This window comes from Diachasmimorpha longicaudata, chromosome 7 (genome assembly GCF_034640455.1).
Source record: "Diachasmimorpha longicaudata isolate KC_UGA_2023 chromosome 7, iyDiaLong2, whole genome shotgun sequence".
Taxonomy (NCBI): domain Eukaryota; kingdom Metazoa; phylum Arthropoda; class Insecta; order Hymenoptera; family Braconidae; genus Diachasmimorpha; species Diachasmimorpha longicaudata.
This window is the reverse complement of record NC_087231.1, coordinates 8,833,146-8,851,687: the sequence shown is the minus strand read 5'-3', so window position 1 is coordinate 8,851,687 and position 18,542 is coordinate 8,833,146. Positions and strand designations below refer to the sequence as shown.

General features: G+C 39.1%; 1 protein-coding gene across 5 annotated transcripts in view; it reads right to left on the bottom strand.

Moving 5' to 3' along the window:
• The window catches only part of LOC135164398 (insulin-like receptor), a 42,995-nt gene that overhangs the window by 15,383 nt on the left and 9,070 nt on the right, over positions 1–18,542 (bottom strand). Inside the window, exons 1-2 of one of the 5 annotated variants that reach the window (XM_064124680.1) lie at positions 17,184–18,012; positions 6,474–7,420 (exon numbers count right to left, since the gene is read on the bottom strand). In XM_064124680.1, the coding sequence (XP_063980750.1) occupies positions 6,474–6,876 (403 nt within the window). In that variant the 5' untranslated portion in view covers positions 6,877–7,420; positions 17,184–18,012. Of the gene's footprint in view, positions 1–6,473; positions 7,421–8,561; positions 8,883–8,906; positions 9,189–9,212; positions 9,318–17,183; positions 18,013–18,542 lie in introns of those variants that run through there. The other 4 variants (XM_064124681.1, XM_064124684.1, XM_064124682.1 and 1 more) reach the window with 4 other exon arrangements.

Below are 18,542 nucleotides of genomic sequence, written 5' to 3'. Positions count from 1 at the left end.
TGTAAATACCGACGTTGTCTTTTTATAGGAGATGGTATAAGTGGACTCTAAACTGAATTTGAGTACTCGTCATAGGATACAATGCCCGTGTCAAATAGCCGCGATAAGTAACAAATCATAATTCTGTACACCCATAAATGACACATTAGAATAAAATGAATCACTTCATTCCAAGTTGCTCTATTAGATTCCAAAATTTTGATATCTAAGATAAACAAAAAGATTACAGACGAATAGTCAAGGTAATGACAATAGTTTCATTGTATCGCATTATTAATAAATGACTTATTCGACCCAAATCGATGATCTTTTCAGGCCACAATACTTAAAAATCTATTATTTGATTCACATAAAATGAAGGTGTTTTTCGTTCATGCTAATGACGCATCGTAGGGTCCCAAAATAGAACAATCGGGCGGGCTGTTGTTGTGGAGGTTTTTGGATCAATTGTCAATTGATCGGGCGTCTGTCATCCCATGACCGTCGAAACGTAGGAGGTTACAAACCGTGGGATACACAGTGTTCGTTAATTATTGTCGTTTTACCACGGAACATAGAACATTCTGGCGCATGATGCCTTATTTTGAATGTTGACTGCATAAACGTGCCAAACCCGGGATCCATCGTGGAACGACAATTACCACCTCACAGAAACAGTCTGTTTTTCTCCTAGTTATAATTTTCTTGAGTTGTGAAATTCACTTGCGATTTAAAGTAAGTCACATAGTGATCAAAATTATTGAATTTCTAAAATTAGAAGTGCCAGCAGTAACAACGAGTGAGAAAAAAAAACAGCGTAAAATATAGCAGATATTAAACCACGTGATTGCCACTCCGGTTAATTGGACCACAATTCCGATGCAATTATCTCATGATGCAATTCACAATCACAAAGAAAATTTGGTTGAACGTTTACGTATGGTCCGATAATCTAGAGGGCATCCCTCAACGAAATCAATGTTTCATAATGAATGTGAATGTGAGAACAAGAACAGAAGGTACAGAGGATATAGTCCACGAAAATGTGGGTAAAGCGATCTTGCAGCCAGCCTAGTGGAAAATTGGAGTACACCTCGGGCCTCGTTTACTCTCCACATTCCCGTCTCTTTGTTCTTTCCGGGTATAAACCAAAACTACGTTAATTCCATCCCTCTCCTAGCACACGCTAGCCTCATGGAGCAGCAAAACTTGAAACAACCAGTGTCCGATCCCCTGTCACTTGTGTGTCCTTTATGTGGATAAAAGCCAAGAGTGGGAGAGAAGTTGAAGAGGGGGATTGGACATTTTGTCCGGCCACTACTCGTTAGCATGGAAATTTCAAGTGTTTTCAAGGAGGGAAGCGCTGACACGTCCATTAACCCCACCGCAATTTTCACCTTTCTTCCCTTCTTTTTCCGTAAATGCAAATATTTTTTTTTCCAATTCTGCACTAGAGAGGGAAAAAAGGTTTTTGAGAATTCCAAGAGGTTGTTTGGCCCGACGAAATGACGATCGGTTCTCGTTAACACGCGAACACTGGGTGAATATGGGGGCAGGGGGAGGTAAACGGCGACTGACCGTCGAGACTATGTGAAAATAGAAAAAAAAGGCAGGATATGGCGATGCATATTTCTTGTCATTCCGATGCATATTTCTTGTCATTCTTGTCAAAAACTGATTAAATTATAGAGGTGAAGGATAAGCGAAAAATTAATAAATAATTTCGAATGTTCGATTAGTTTTTTTTTCGTTCTGCACTGGAACCCGATCAATATCCGTAACTGGGGAACGACTACGGAGGTGTTATGAATCGATTTTCTAGAAACGTGAATAATTTTCTCGAGCTTTTTAGAGACCCCGAGCAATCTCTAGAGAACTGCATAATTAGTTAATGGGTTTCCGAATGCAAAAGAGCATACATTTGCCGATAGCGTTCCCAGAAGTCGGGGAATTTTCTTGGCTTTGTTAAAAATATGAGCTTCAAGAAAATTGTAAATAATCAAATTTATTACTTATGTGAAAAAAAGAAACTTAAAGGAACAGAAATTAAATCTTGGTCACGAATCCACTTGAGTGAAAGAAGATACTATTTTTTAAATACTTTTACTTTCATGGGAAATGCTATTTTCTTCCCAAGTCACGCCGTAGATGGTGTGAGTGAGGTCTATTCGCCTCCAGAAAAATTCCGCGTCAACTTGGCGAACGAGGACATAAATGATGTGACCTTGCGCGAGGTCACTCGATTTCCATTCATGAGAATTTTTTATTATTGCTTCTATCGCACTGAGGGTCAGTGATAAACAACTGAGAACGTCCCACGCGTTTTGTTTATCATTGAATCGTTATCCGATAGTATTTTTGTGGTTGCTTTTTTTAGCCCTGTATTCGGTACGAGCTTTCGCAGGAAAGTTTTGAATTATTAAAAATCTATCATCAATTGTTCGTCCTGCTGGACATTGACTAGAATAAGCGTAATCATCAATGATGAATCACTACACTTAAATATTATTAGAAATTGAGGAACCGAAAACTATTGTAATGGAAAAATTTTAAATAAAAAAAGTGGAGGATTTCCACTTGAATGTGAGCAACTGAATAATTGCGAACAGTCAAGCAAGTATTAACTTGACATAAAATTGTAGATAACTGCAGAATTCGACACTCAACAAATTATTTCGGGCAATTGTAGATAATCTTGTTCTTGTGAATGGACTATGTACCCACTATTAACGAATGAGCCTTGAAACACTCAGCGAAATTGATGTGTCAATTAGAAATGAATTCTTCTATCAGTGAACATCGATGCAAATCATGAAATTTCAAGAGATAATGCGGCTCACGATTATTTTCTCTGGCTGAGTAAGTCAGAATATTGTTATCGTCGGCAGTGTGAACATGAAACACATCAGGTATGCAGTTGGTCAGTATTAGCGGTAGACCGGATGAAATCGTTTTGCCGTCCCAATGGGATAATACCAAGCGTAGACTTCGCGCGAGCCACTTTTGTGGTTGCACCGAACCACACTCTCTTTCGGGGCCTTCTATTCCTCGCGCGTATATTTCAATCAATAACAATCACCCACATCGAGTGGTCGTGCAACAGACAACCCATTGGAATCACTCTACCTGGAGATGGAGTGCCCTTCAAGGGAAAAAAGCTATTATCCAGGTCTAGTTTTTTTTCCCCCGGTTTTAGCATTTGATTTTTTTTTCGATTCTTAGAAAATCATTAAGCTGAAAATTGTTCTTTCAGTTCAGGGGTGGAGAGTTAAATAGAACAGAAACTGGTGAAATATTCATGTTGCCTAAGCTCTTGAGGGGGTTATTTTTTCTTGAAGATATGAACGATTTTTTTTTCTTGGAAGTAGCACCTTTTAACCCTCTGAGGAGAATGCTCACCACTACATACAAGGCCTAAATATGCTTACTCATTCCCTAAGTCGCTGGCACCGGCCGAATTTAGTAGGATTTTCTCTTAGTTTAAAATTTTTTGAAATTCTTAGGGACTAACTCAGCTAAATTTCTAATACCTGTGAATATCTCTGAACCTCGTGTTCGCGAGGCACGACCACGGTTGTGGCTTAAACAAAACGTGTCAGCCATACTCTTGCAATAGTTTCGACGGCCTGACCTTACCTAGGGAAGGGACTGTTTGGGTCTCACCCCCACGTGGTGCACAAGGATGACCGGACTGACCTGAAGGACTCAGATCAGACGAATCCAACGGCATTTCTTCAGGTCAAGCAAAACTTACAGACATCTTGTTAAACACTAGTCAGTTTTTCTAGAGATCCCTGTTCGTAATAGATCTTCTATTTAAACATTACCACGAGTATTGAACATTTCAAAGTTGACTGACGGTTTGACAATTCCTTGAATGTTCCAGGAAGATGTCAATAACCATTGGATTTTAAGTTGTTCATAAAAAAATAAATTTCATCAGCGGAAATCGTACCACAAAATTAATGATGATGACGCGGTAGTGATGTCAGTGTCATATCTAACATACATGTCAAACTTCCCCAAACGAACCGTATCGACGACGAAAAAACTACCGATAAGATTAATAATACTTTGCTCTCGATGTAAATGGAACGAATTCTTATTTATTGTATTTCGTTGGATAGGAACGATACTGCGTCAATTTATGAACAGGAGCGTAATTACCGACGTCAAATAAATATTAGTCCAACTAATAATGCTCTATGATATATATTTTTTTATCAATATCCTTGTTTTACTCACTATTCCTCGAACCCATAGTATACGAATACTTGAACATTATTCATCTGTTTATTCAGCTCATTGCTATCAATGATTTGTCTACCGATGCGATAACAGAGAACAATACAGTAACTATTGACAATACGAGCAATTTTATGAAAAATTTGTGCCGCAGATAGTTTCCATATGACAATCTACATAAATAGTATTTCAAGAAGTGATACTACAAGAACATCAAAATTTCTTCTTCTGATGTACGACTATTTCCTCACATCCTCCCCATTTCAATAGCTGCAGTTCCAACTTAATACACCTCTAAAATGCCAACAAATTTATTTCAACATTTGCCGTTCATTAATTCCATTGCTCAGCACTGTTTTATTGTCCGGAAACTATAACTATCAACAAAAAAATTTGACGATGATAAATCGTTGAAAGTTAGAGAAAGAATCCTATCTCCATTTTGTGATCCCATCTATTGATACTGCGATCGATACTTCTAAAAATTCTCAAATGTCCAGGATAATTACCCTATCAATCCATCTTCATAAATAGTATCTCAAGGATATAAATATTCCCCCTTCCAAAGCTAGTGCACAAGTTTCTTGCATCCTCCCCTTTAATAGCTATACTTCATACTTTATAGCTCTGTAAACTGCCTGGAAAATTATTTCAACAGTTGTCGTTCGTTAATTTTATTTTTCAACACTATTTTATCGTCTGCGAATTACAACTGCTTCTACCAAACGATTGAGGATCCCATTTACATCCTGTTAATGCCATCTATTGATGATAAGACTAATGTTCGAAATAGTTGCCCTATCAATTGATCTGCATGAATAGCTATACTTCGAATTTTATAGGTCGCTAACCTGTATCGAAAATCACTTCAACAGTTGCCATCCATCAATTTCAATCTTCAACACTGTTCTATTCTCTCCGAACTATCCTCACTTACACCGAAAATTCCCCATGATAAAAAGTTGAAAGTACTCCATACACCACCAAGGAAGACTAGTGAGAGACATTGTGCGAATCGCCTGGTAAAAATATCCGTCACTGCATAATCCTATTTCCACCCTGTTCACGGTGCTTGTGTGGATGCAACGATAGAGAGATAAAACTAGATGTATACTGTGTCAGGCAACAATAGACGTGAAAATATAACAAGCGAAAGAAGGAAGTGAAGTGACAAAGGTAAGCCACAGCATCAAGAAGGGAAGAGAGAGAGATAAAAAAACATGACTCTGGTGGGTAAAACACAAGAATACGTCACATTTTGTTTACTAAAATTCTCACTTCCCTTTATTTGATGTATCTATTTAGGGAACAAAATTTTCCTTCAGTGTCTTTCTGTTATGAATGAAAATATTTCCAACGGAAATGCGTGACGTGAATCAATTCCACTGGTTCAATACTTATTTCCATTTTTTCCTCGTCAAAAGGAGGAGGAATATGCAAAAAAAAATAAGGTAATGGTGCTCAATTTCAACACTGATGAACTCTCCCTCTCTCTCTTGCTCTCGAGCAAAATCACCTGGTATATAACAGGATTATAAATAGAAATTAAATTAACTCGTGATTTCCACTCGATTACTCCGCGACGCAGACTGTCCCCAGATAGAAGAAATTATGACACATAATTAACTTATGAGTAATATTCAATTATCAATCAATTAACATGAGTGAAACAACATTTATAGTGTAATAAAATGGCACGTTAATTCCTGTGGGTGAGTGCTGGTGGAGAAGGGTCGTTATTAATATGCACGAATTTACGCTCGTGTAACAACGGATCGTAAATACCACCCGACAGTGAATTCCAGTCTGAGCATTTACCAGACGAGAAGAGAGAAAAGTGGGGGGAGGGGGGGACATTATTAAAAAAGGGGATTATGTATGCGCAAGGTAAAAATAAAATCCTAGTTTTCCTACTGAGTTGTTAAGTTAATGATGAGAAAATTTTTTGTTAATTATACAACTAATTAATTCATTATGCAGGTAAATGTTTTCATTAATTCTTCAATTATACTCGGAGATTCACAACAATGTTAAAGAATAAATAAAATTTCATGGACAGTTCTCCAGTAATTTTCAGTCAGTTGAAGTTTCTTATAAGAATTTCATAAAATTTCTCCAATTTCTCCGGATATATACTGAATGCTTGTACGTTTTTCTTGCATACGTTTCGATGAAAATGTCACTTATTAAAAATTTCTGTGATTGCAATTAGCATTCCAATAATGAGTGAAATCATTCTGAGTACTCACCACCATTTTTGGAGGAATTCGTTGGTTTTCCAATGGTTGGTAGATTCAATCCGGCAACTGTCACATTAACACATGCAACCAGCAAAACAACGGCGATGAGAATGAGAAGACTGAAATAATTTTCACGGGATCGTGGCCATCGTACAACACTCGATGCACCACGTGAATCTCCAGATCGCGTCCTCATTGTTCGTGCAAAGCCCTGACACTTCATTCTCTCACAACTCATATTATCCTCGTCATAAATTGCCACATTAGCTGGTAATTTACACGTCATTTCATCAGATTCAGTGATATTATTACACTGAAGACGTTCGCAGAGTGAACACCTGGTGGTGGACGTAGAAAATACCAGACAATCCAGGCAATCTGGAGAGCCACTAGTCACTCGGGAAGACTCCATTTTTCAATGAAACTCGCGATTAAAAAACTACCTCAATCAATTGATTCGTTGATACTCATGAAGATTCAAATCTAAACTTCAATCACGAAACTTGACACGAACTTTTGATGTCTCCGACATCCTTAGAAAAATTCGCGTATACCGCGTCATTGCGGGTATTTTTTTCTTCAATTATTATTTTTATTCCCCGTATTTAAAACTCAATAATTACGAGGGCACACGATCAATAAACCTCTCGGCAATTCCTTGCCACATCACTATTGGCAAGTTCATTGCCCACCAGTTTTTTAAATTTTAGTTTTTATTTATTTGCGTCTTTTCTGTTGAGTCTCTCGAATGTCTCAATTTTCATGATTTTTTTATCACCCTATATTTTAAACTCTCATCAATTTCTATTAAAAGATTCACCCAGGAGTTTCACGGGATATGACCTTTAAATATAATCCACTGAGATGCGTCACGGTGAGAACGAGAAACTAGGTATTTTCATCTTTCACCACCCACGATCAATGACTCGCTGTGACGTCCGGATATCCATGCATCTCTGAAACAAATTGTAATTGTGATATCAATCTGTGTTAGTTCTGATGCGTAAGAAAATATTGCGTGAAATACGCTGAGATTCATGAGTTCACTGGGTTTTTATTTCTCAAGGAAAATTTGTGTATTTTGTAAAGGAAGATTCGCAAAATCTAAGGAAAGCTCGATTGAGGATAAATTTTGCGAGGAAAATGTATGAAATATTATGTGGTAGTTTGATGAATGTGATAAGAATTTCCAACCGTGCATTAAAATAGGGACAGCATCACATGCAAAAAAATACAAATTCATGAAAAATGGGAAATCAGAATAGTTTGCCAGTCAACGATTATTCAGCGAATCCTAGACTCTTCCGCACTATCATATCCCTCTGAGAGGTCAACTGATTTCAACCTGGCATGAAAACATCTCTGAGAGAAGCAATTAATAATCCTCGTCCATCACTGCGGAAGGGGGAACTTGAGATCAAAAGAATTACACAGCAGAGAGTTGATTGCAAGAAAAACCGCAAAGAATGACTTTTCATTTTTCCTCTGTTCGGGAAACTACTGTACGGTAATGCACCCTTAATTCTCCCACAAATGTTTGCGATTGATTCTGACTGTGGTGCACGAGAACTCATACTCCAGTGAATCACGATGCAAAAACAAAGATAAAAGCATTTGACAAAGGAAACAATGAGTTTTGCCGCAGATTTGCATCATTTTGCGGAATATTTCATTGCGATATAAACTCCGAGAAGTAATTTTGTGGAACTGAAAAAATAAAATAATATTTCCCGCGTATAAAATGAGAAATGAAATCCTGTCAGGGTCACCCTGTAGTGAAGAACCCTGTGATCTCCGCCAATCTCCTCAATCTTTGTCCATTCATGAAGAAGAATGTTTGTACAAGAATTTTTTTCTTTCTTTAGAAACAGAAAACAAGTTTTTTGGAAAGTAAGTCTTTATACTATCAAGAAACAAAGCATTTCACGTTGAGAAAAGAGAACTTTCTTCAAGTCACGCTGTACTCGTCTTCAAGACAACAATAATTAATTGATGAGAAGAAAGTAATTTCTCAAAGCAAGTGAATGAGAATGAACTTAGTCAATAGTTTGTAAACCACCAATCTACGTTACAATAAATTAACATCATAATCATTACGAAAATCGTGGATGCCACTATCACCGCAGAACAAAATTGCCATAATCTTTATGCCCTGTGAAATGCACTCGTCACGCTGACGTCTTACTGCGTTCGATCAGCGCGATAACGTCACACGTGGTATTCCCTGTCCACGGAAAACGGTGAGAATATCAGTTTCCACAGTAATGACAAGAGTCCAACGACGCCAGTACAGTAAAACTCGTCAGCACAGAAGTGTCAACATTTCAATCGATATCAACATCCACATCCCTCACTCACATTTGTCTCACTCCCACCCCGATACAACAATATACACGCAAAATTCAAAGCGTTTATCTCATAGTAAATCCAAACGCAAATTACCAGGGGAGAATCCCTTTTTGGCTCTTAGCCCACACTCGCGTGTCAAACCCCTATTCTGTATCAGTATTTTCGCCTCTCTCTTTTTCCTGTTTTTTACCCCCTCAATTCTACGGGTTCAACGAACCAACCCCTTCAGCAGTATTGAATTAATAACTTTTTTTTAATGGCACCAGATAATAAAAATGTAATCCAATGTGAAGAGCATTAGTATTCGATGGTAAGGAGGACGCGGCTCAGTTACAATGTATCTGCGACGTTTTTAACAATGTTGAAAAATGGGTGGCACAACGGGTGGGCATCGTATACCTCAAAAGCACACGTCATTTACGGACCACCACCGGCGCGTAACTGACAACGACACGCAACTTGGCATGATTGAAGACCGTGGAAACCCACCACTACGCCATTCGTAAACTACAACGATTGTACATAAAAGCATCGCAAAAAGCCCGAATGAAATTTGTCTCCTCCTTGCCCCCTCCTCCCCCACCACCACCGTCATCCTGAATGGAGTATTAAGAGTACCTCGTCGCCTCTTGACACGATGCCATGACCCCACATACAATCATGAAGGCAGTTTTCTCATCTTTAATATTGTTCATCTGTTAATTTGACGAGGGATAAGGGCATGCCGATGGAATTAATTGTGAATTTGAGAGGTGGGGAAAAAAAAAAAGGAATAAACCAGACGGGAGTAACTGAGGGTCAAGTACTCTCATTCGATCAAGCAACAAATTTTTCTCAATAACAAGCTATAATTAATTTATTGGATTTTACGAGGGAAGGGGGATCATCAAGCGTGACGCCGCAGTAATCAACGGTGTGGCGGAGGCTCGCTCGAAACGACAAGGCACGCGGCACGAATTTCATCCCAGACCGTCACTACCGATTAAATCACTGCTCGCCCTCCCCTCCCCTACCTACATCCTATCTCTCCAACACTTTTACGTCACATCATATGCTCTTCATTTTGTACCAACACAATTGCAAGGCTGTTTTCACGTATGCGAGTTGTCTAGCCGAAAATGATTATGTGTTTTGTTTGTCTCGTCGTGAATCTGGATCGAGGTAGTCTAACCTGGCAAACATCTATTCAAAGCACATTCCGCGTGATGGTGATGAAGAAAAAAAAATAGAGAGATTAACATTGCTCGTTGTTTGTCGAGAGGTTGATAGAATGATACACAGTTTTTTGTGGAATAAGAAAATTGTTGTTTCACCTCGGTGGGGGAAAAGGAAATTTACAAATTCTGATGCAATGGAGAAGTGATGTGAGACAATTACCAACGTCTCGGTTCTGTGAAAATTATCCAGTGTCAGCTAGGCTATTAAAAGTGAATAGAAAATTCATAGACAGTTGAGTTAGAATTTTCAAAAGGGGGTTTGTGGTCCTGGTTTTCCCAGCCGCAGCAGGGGGAGGGGAATGATGAAATTTCAAATTTCACTGGCAATTGAATTTAGTGATCAATTTTGATGTGAAATTTATTGATAAAAATCGCGAGATTGAATCACATGGAAAATTTGATTGACAAGGTCAACATTTTGACATTTGCATAGTAATCTTCCAGACTACAGATGCTAACAAATCATTTACCCCTGAAACCCTATATTTGACTAAAAATATGCCTTGACGTATTTGTCGAAGAATCGATTAGTTTATTATACTAGTTGTGTCTGGCGTCTCCGTGGCGTACAACCTTCCCACGAGTAATCATTGATCACGATCCCTCATCGAAAACATGATTGTTCACACTATATATATACATGATTTTGTTCCACGTCGGAGACTGGCTAGTTAACCCTCTTTGCACTCCAGATGCGAGACAGTTAATTTTTTACCGCCTATGGATAGCGCACGATGCCGTTTAAAAACGAAAATCAAATATAGTGAGTGTGGCGCCAGGCAGTACGATAAAGGTAAACAGACGAGTTGAAAAAGAGAAGAACGAATTTATTCCACACCGATAGAGACAATTAATGGTGAATTATTACCAGTGATTCCCTAATATTATTTGCACCGAGACATACATTTTTTTGTCAAGATGACTTAATATGATTGAAAACGTTTGTATCTGCGTATGTACGCAGAGGGAAAGATTCCAGAAAAACACCTAAGAAGCATCGTGATTTTTAAAAATTTTCACAACGTACAGATGCGAACGTGTTTTTCAAAAATTCTGTCACGGTACGATATCCAAAAGTCGTGAACATTTTTAAATATAGCTCTTGATAAAATCTATCCACTGCTAATTTCTTCGAAAGAATTATTGAACTTCTGTATAACAAAACCATTTCATTGCTATTTAATTTTTACTGAAAAATCAGTTTGTCTTTTCTTCTCTTGTCACACCTTTCATGAGATGTATCAAACTCCGTTCTATCATGAATACATTAAACTATTTTCATATTCACTCGAGATAATAAGGAGAGTGAGAGATCGACGTGTGCAACGCAAGGTCATTTATTACTGAGAAAAATCCTATAGGCTCTAGTTTCGTGCGTTAACTCTGTACCACTAGATAGGCGGCTGTGGCTGAGCATTTTCAGGGCGAGAAATGGGACGCTCGATAAAACCGTATGACGCGCACGCGAGAGGACCAGAGGGGGTAAAATGAGGAAAAGAGAAAGATGACGCGCCGGAGAGGAGAGGGACTGTACCCATAACTAGAAAATATATCAATTCAATTTGAAGAATCTGAGAGGCATTCGTACTGAAGGGTATGATAATGATGTTCAGTAAGATACAGCTCATCTCCAACAGTATCGCTCTATAATAATAGTTGCAAGGAATTATTTAAGGGCACCGATATCGGAAATTTGTAAACCGAAATGAACTGAGAAAGAGGTAAAAGGGCATTACTATTTTCAGGAATGTGTCACTAGATTTCAGAACTAAGAATAAGAGATTTCAGAATAAGTAATTTTTATCACTGAAATTAGGAGGAGAAACTATGCAGTAGGAGAGGTAAAAAAAAATTGCCGTATTTAGAATTTATCAGTCTAGTATGCATTAGTTTGTTAAGAAGCTCGTAAACACCCTTTTCTCGTGAGATAAAAAAATCAAGTTCGGCGAGGCCCATAACTCCGGTTTCGCTCATGCCTTGCGTGCTTCAAGCCCGCATTTCACCATTCATTATCTCCTAGACTGTGTAATACACCTAGATTTTTTTAGCAGCTCAGAGCTATTATAAAAAACATGAAGACTATCGGAAAAGGGGTAATTTTGAATGATTAAAACTTGTGGTCGACTTTCGTCAAAATCGAATAATGTAAACATGCAGCTGAAGGCGATGGCTATTTGCAAGTTTTCCGTGACATTCCATAAAAACTAAAAATATCCATCGCTCTCTATTCCGGGAAATGACTAACCATTGAAAAATAATTCCAGTCTCGTGAACAATCCAAAACATAGATTAATTCGATATACATATAGGCTGAGCCACTTGTCTATTTATAAAGTGTCTACAGTTGTACCTGACTGAGGACATATACGGGTCTAACATGGCTGGGTCACGGACTGTACGTCTGGGACATTAGCTAACTTGCAAACTTGTTCAACTTCTTAACATTCTATGTACCGACGTTTTGAAGAAGATATGACACAACATTTACTGTCGTTTGTTGTCACTGCTGCATGAATCTGCAAAATAAATGCTTCTCTTCCCTGAGAAGAAAAAAAAAAAGCAGCAAAACTCGTTCAATCAAAGAGGAAAAGTTGCTAAGAAGTTCCGCGAAAAACTGATGAGTTTGCTGAAATGAAAAAGAAATTGTACGAGATAAACCAATCTTATCCCAGAAAGCTTTTCATAAACATCAAAAGCAGAATCTTTTAAATCATCTCGTCATTATGAATTATGGAATAATTTTATTTCCACCTATTTACTGAATCTGTGCATCAATCACCACCTGGCGCTGTATCCGCAAATATTATTCCGACTACTCGGTCGGGACGATGCAATCGACGTGGGTGTCAATGTATACACCCAACAGCAAGCGCATCGCGAAGGTAAATGAGGGAATAACATGCCGCATGCGTGGCTTGGATAATAGCGACAATTTCGAGGTGAACTGATCAAGAATTAAAGCCCATAAAATAAAAAAAAGTGAATTAAAAAATAAAGAAACCCAATGTCAGTGCAGCCTACAGCATCCAATGACGCAATTGTCCCAGTAATTCAATAAAATATAATGAACAAAATTCGCGGATAACAATGCAACATATATGCACATTATTGAATGAAAAACTCCACGGCAGATGCGTTTAATCATAAATGTGAAATGAATTGAAACACATTGGGTTCGTACTCCTCTCCTTCTATCCTTGTTTTTTTTTTTATTCCCACAGTTCAATGCACGAAAGATTCCCTCCGGTGGTGCTCTGGTGGTCCTACTCCGCTGCTGCTGCGCAACGCAGCAACGTTCCGCTTCGAAACGCGGGGCAAACTGAATGGGAGGAGATGGTCGATACTCTTGTATCCCCCCTCCACCCCCCTGCCGCGCCCCTCTCCGTCGCTCGTCCTCTCTCACTCTCGCGCTTCTCTCCCCATTTCACCTCCAAAGTTTGCATTCTATCTCCCTCTAATCGTTCTCCCCTTATCCCACTGTACCGCACAACCGCTTCATTCCACCTCCCTCTCTATCACCTGTCATTCCGCCCTCTTACGCTACTCCTCGTTGCCCGGTCAACGGCGAATTTCCCCTCACAGCCAATCCACAACTGAGAAGCGCTGGGAGTACGAGGTGGCTTCGCGAATGTGTACGTTTACGACGTAGTAGTAAATGCACGAGGGCAGAACGGTACGCTGAGCGGCATCACTGCATTCACGATTCGCTCGTCGATAGTGGCCGTTGAGCCAGACGAAGTGGCATTTTCAATGTTTAAATTCATCATCATGTGCACTCATAGCAGATGCTAATGATGATGAATGAGATAATGATGTAGAGTATGATTCGAACATTAATGGAGATTAATTGATTTGAGGATTATTAATTACTGGGCTCGTTACGTTGCAATGTGAATGTAGAATAATGTTGCATAGTGTTAAGATGATCGGTCTAATGGGGTTGGACAATTGAAATTCTGGGGAAAGGGAAGGTCATGTCTGGAGAATAGAGGTCGAGCTATGCGAGGCTAGTGAATGGAAGGAGAAAAAGCATGAGAGGGGCATGCCCAGGGTGATGAGCCGGGGAGGTGGACGGGGGAGAAGTTATGAGTTGATAGTTCGTGAAGACAATTTCCCGGATGCGAACCACTGAGTGTTGTCGAACTCAACGGTGTGTATACTTCTCCAGTACCCGTGAACCAGCCTCGGATGTACTCGGGTGAAATCGGTAGTTAGAATCTCCTTCCCGCAAATGTCTCACCAGTTCCTACCCCCGTGGTTATTCGCGTCTCCACGTATTTTCCCTCCATTTATCGCGCAAATTTATCTTATTCTTTGTTAATAATAATGACAGACATCGGTTGTACCTTTCTCTGGTTCATGCGTTCCAATTAACATTCGCTCAGGCGGCGGTTTTTTTTTTTTTCGTTGGAATAATTCTGTATTCAGTGTATTTTAATGAGGGTTAATACTGAAGCAGGGAAATTGCATTAAAATTACTACTTGAAGTTGTGGTGAAGTTGGCAGCCATGCCAACAGCTGCAAACTTTTTTCGGTAGTACTAGGGGTGACCGTACTGAAATTTCAAAAATAGCAGGGGTCTTTATATGTACTGTTGATGAGGTGACTACTTCAGTTTCAGTATGAAATATAATAAAAACAAATTAGCTTTTAGCGAAGTGGGAACCTCATGATACACTTGGAAATCCATTCATTTAAATTTCGGGTTTCCCGAGATAAAATATTGACACATATTGCTGAATAATTTAGAAAATTTTACAATTCCACCGAACAAAGTTTACGTCAATCAGTTTGGAATTGCGTCATGTCGGCAGTTGAAGATTGTATACCCCAAGAACCACGTTTAGTTCATTTTCTGATGCCTGTTTTCTCCATTCTTTCAAATTAAAAACCAAAGCAGTGAACTCATCAACACGCTGTGCAAATGCACCTGTGATTGTGAAATTTCAAGGTGGCCTCCTTTCGCATGAAGAGCAATAATTATTCCACTTCGTGAAGCCCAAAGCCTCGCCGATGCATAGTACTAATTAATTGATAAAAACAATTGTCTGTTCCCCAATGATAAAATAAATAAAATAAAAATATATATCAAATTGAGAATCCCTGGCGTCTGAGGGTGTTTCGGTGAACCAGGGCGTGGGTGGATTATGCCAAGTAGTGGGGAGAGTTTGGAGTGAGAGAGAAGTATCGGGAGGGAGAATGAGAGAGAAAGGTAAATGTTGTGCGACTGGTTGTGCGACAAGGGGGAGAATAGGAAATGGAAGTGAAGATAGTATGATACTACGCCGCAGTGTAAGGGGCGCCCGATCGATCACGGCCAAAACATTGCCACATGCCCGGCTACCGTACCATACCCGTGAGCAACCTCGATGCGCTTATTGCGACGTGAAAACTATCCTGTGCACATGCCCCGTTTCCCTCCAAACTTGTCAAACAAAAGACAATATTTTGAAGGCAAAAATTATACTGAAATCATTTGCTATTCCTTTACTCCTATTCTGTCCTATCGTGACACAAAACTTCTTGTCATTCTCGGTCATACATATCAAACTAATGGTGTAACACGGAAACAATAATAAAAAAAAAATAAAATTCATCCAGCTATTTTCGTTATGACAATCACGAAACAGACTTCACCCCTGTGAACTCCAGTTGATTCCAGGAAATCACATCAGTTATTGCATTACTGTTTATTACCACTTCGTATTTCCCCACTCTATTACCAAGAATTTTCATTCCAGGAGTTCGCAGAACAGTTGGGAAATTATGGGCATGTAATTTACGACGACAATACTATGAGTATTGGATGTGGGATGCATAAATGAATACAAAATAGAGGGAATTGAACTTCGACGGATTTTTTTTTTTATTGAAGAATATCCGAGTATATTGTATACTTTTGTCCTTTTATAATTGAACATCAGACCTTTTCACAATTTAATTGACAAATGTGTCTCTAACAAACTGGAAAAGAATCCTAGAATATCCTTCAATTGCACGAGGCAGAGCCATCTGATCAACTGCTAGTTACGAACACCAAGGGAATAATTATCATCTAATGAATGTTCTTTCTCTCCTGCAATCATTGCTCACATTTATGTAAACTCTGGAGGGTCTCTGTGGCGCCCTCCACGTCGATTGATTCATACAACCGTCATACAACCGTTTTCATTAAATTGATTCCGCGAATTTGTCTCAATAATACAGAAACATGAAATACGGAAATATTTTGAAAATAATTCTGATATGTAGCGAGGAAGAAAAATTGAATCGGTTTATGAATTATCAGTGTCACGCTGTGACGTCAAACCATGTTGTTTACTGAGTGGAAAAAAGCAACTGCGTCGAAATTAAATAGACTGGGCTCCGTTTGTCCATTAAATTCCTCAATCGTATGACGTACATTGACGTTTAGTTGACGACAGTGTATCCGATTGTATGACAATTTAAAGAGAAATGAATGAAAAGCATGTGATTAACTTTCGATTTAATACTCGTTGCAAACTGTTTTGATTGTACCAAGACACCCTGGTAATCAACCGAATAAACTGTATCGAGACGGTTACCTATTTGAATCTCGTCAGTGTCAAACCTGTTTAAGCGAAGAGAAACGATAAAAGGAGAATAATGTAACTTGCTTTCCCTCAGAACCTGCAATTCCGTGGGACCGTCAAGGGGTCAATGCATTGTTGAAACAAGTTTCAAGCCATCACATGGCCGGAATGTATTTGTGATAATTCTAGTGCAAACATAAACAAAAAATGATCAACATCCAGTCAAGAGGAATATCCCACAGATCATTTAAAATTCCGTTCCATATGGATCCAAGAATGCACCAACATCATCCACCAATACTAATTATCTGACCCAGAATTGACAAGAAATAACTGAATGAATTCATCCACGACTGACACGATTTACCAATGCTCGTTATTCCACTGGTGCGTACAAGTGTTCACTGTTTACATGCCATGTTCATTAGCGCGCAATTATATTCGCCAATTGAAATCCCCGGGCGACTAAAAAAAAATCCCCCAACAAAATCGAGTCGAGTAAATAAACCGTTCAGGCTGCAATTCAGTAAATAATAACACACCACAGTGATTGAAGATAATGATTTACTGTAATGATACGTCTAGAGCGACTCTTTTACCAGACGATAGCTTCCGGTTATCCGAAGGTAAGAGGCAGCTACACAAACCAGTGACGTTTCCCTTTGTATTTGTGTTTGCGCCGTTTCACATTGTGTTTTGATATTTCACCAAGAAAAGATGAGGTTGAATGTACCATGAATATTTCAATGCCAGCCGTTTTACCAAGAATTTGAAACACCACCCCTCCGTTGCTATCACCGATAAAAATAATACCATACGGTGTGTGTGGCTACGGATTCCCGTATCAATATAAACAATCGTCTCCCGTTACTATTGTCCAACTAGACATTTCTCCGTGTTATCAAGTTATACGTTATCACCATGACACACAAATTATCGTCACCAACGTCTGTAATAGGATCAACAAGTACTACTGCACTTGATCAGCCCTGTTAATCATCCCCAGATGTTGATGGCACTGTTTTAACGATTGTGTCACGTCAGAGTCTGCTCTGCGGATATCTGTTACCCATTATATTTCACTAGTCAAAGAAGTAACAAACCATAACTATTAGCAATTACTAGTACACATTGCCACGATTTATTGTCTGGATAAAACGAGTAACATGCACCGCGCCTTTCACGAAGCAAACTGCGGTGCGATGAACGACGCTAGCCACTGGTGCCGAGGGGGGTTGTTAGGGATGTGTATACGACGCTAACGGAGGGGTAAGAAATTGCGCAGTAAGGAATTGAACCATAAAAAGGGGAGGGTAACACCGCCCCCCTGGATCTTCCGTAACAACCGTCTCATAACAAAACGAAAAAGTGTATTTTAATTCATCTCTGTGTCCTCCCCTTGATTATTAATAATTTATAGCAAGTCACTGTTACTCAGAAATTTACATCAATTCACTCATTGAAAATTCAGGTAAATATGATTCTGATTTTTCGATTAATTAAAGGTTCAGCTGTCTTTAGTTCTGAATAATAATATTTTCCTTCATTTCATAAAAACGGGTGGCAGACTCCCCATTAAATTCTAATTTTCCCCAAGTGCTAGTTCCCCCCCTCCTCTGCCCGGTAAATAATGTGCAATTAAGCGATGAGAGTATTGTTTTGATAAAGTTGAAACGGGCACACGAAAGTAATACAATTATTGGGACAAGGCTGTTTTCTATTCTCTGTTATGACGCCTTGAGGGCTTAAGAAACGATTTTACTCTGTGCGCAGCACGAAGAAAACGCGAAGGTAAGGTCTTAATGTATACATGTTGGTATACAAGACGGTGTGGAGGGAGATAGAGAGAGGGTTGTGGAGAAGAGACGGAATGCACAGCGTCGCGACGCTGGTGTACCGACTTCGGGTTCCTTGCTTTTTAACTGTACTGGGGTCTCTAGTTACCGTAAGATGGAACA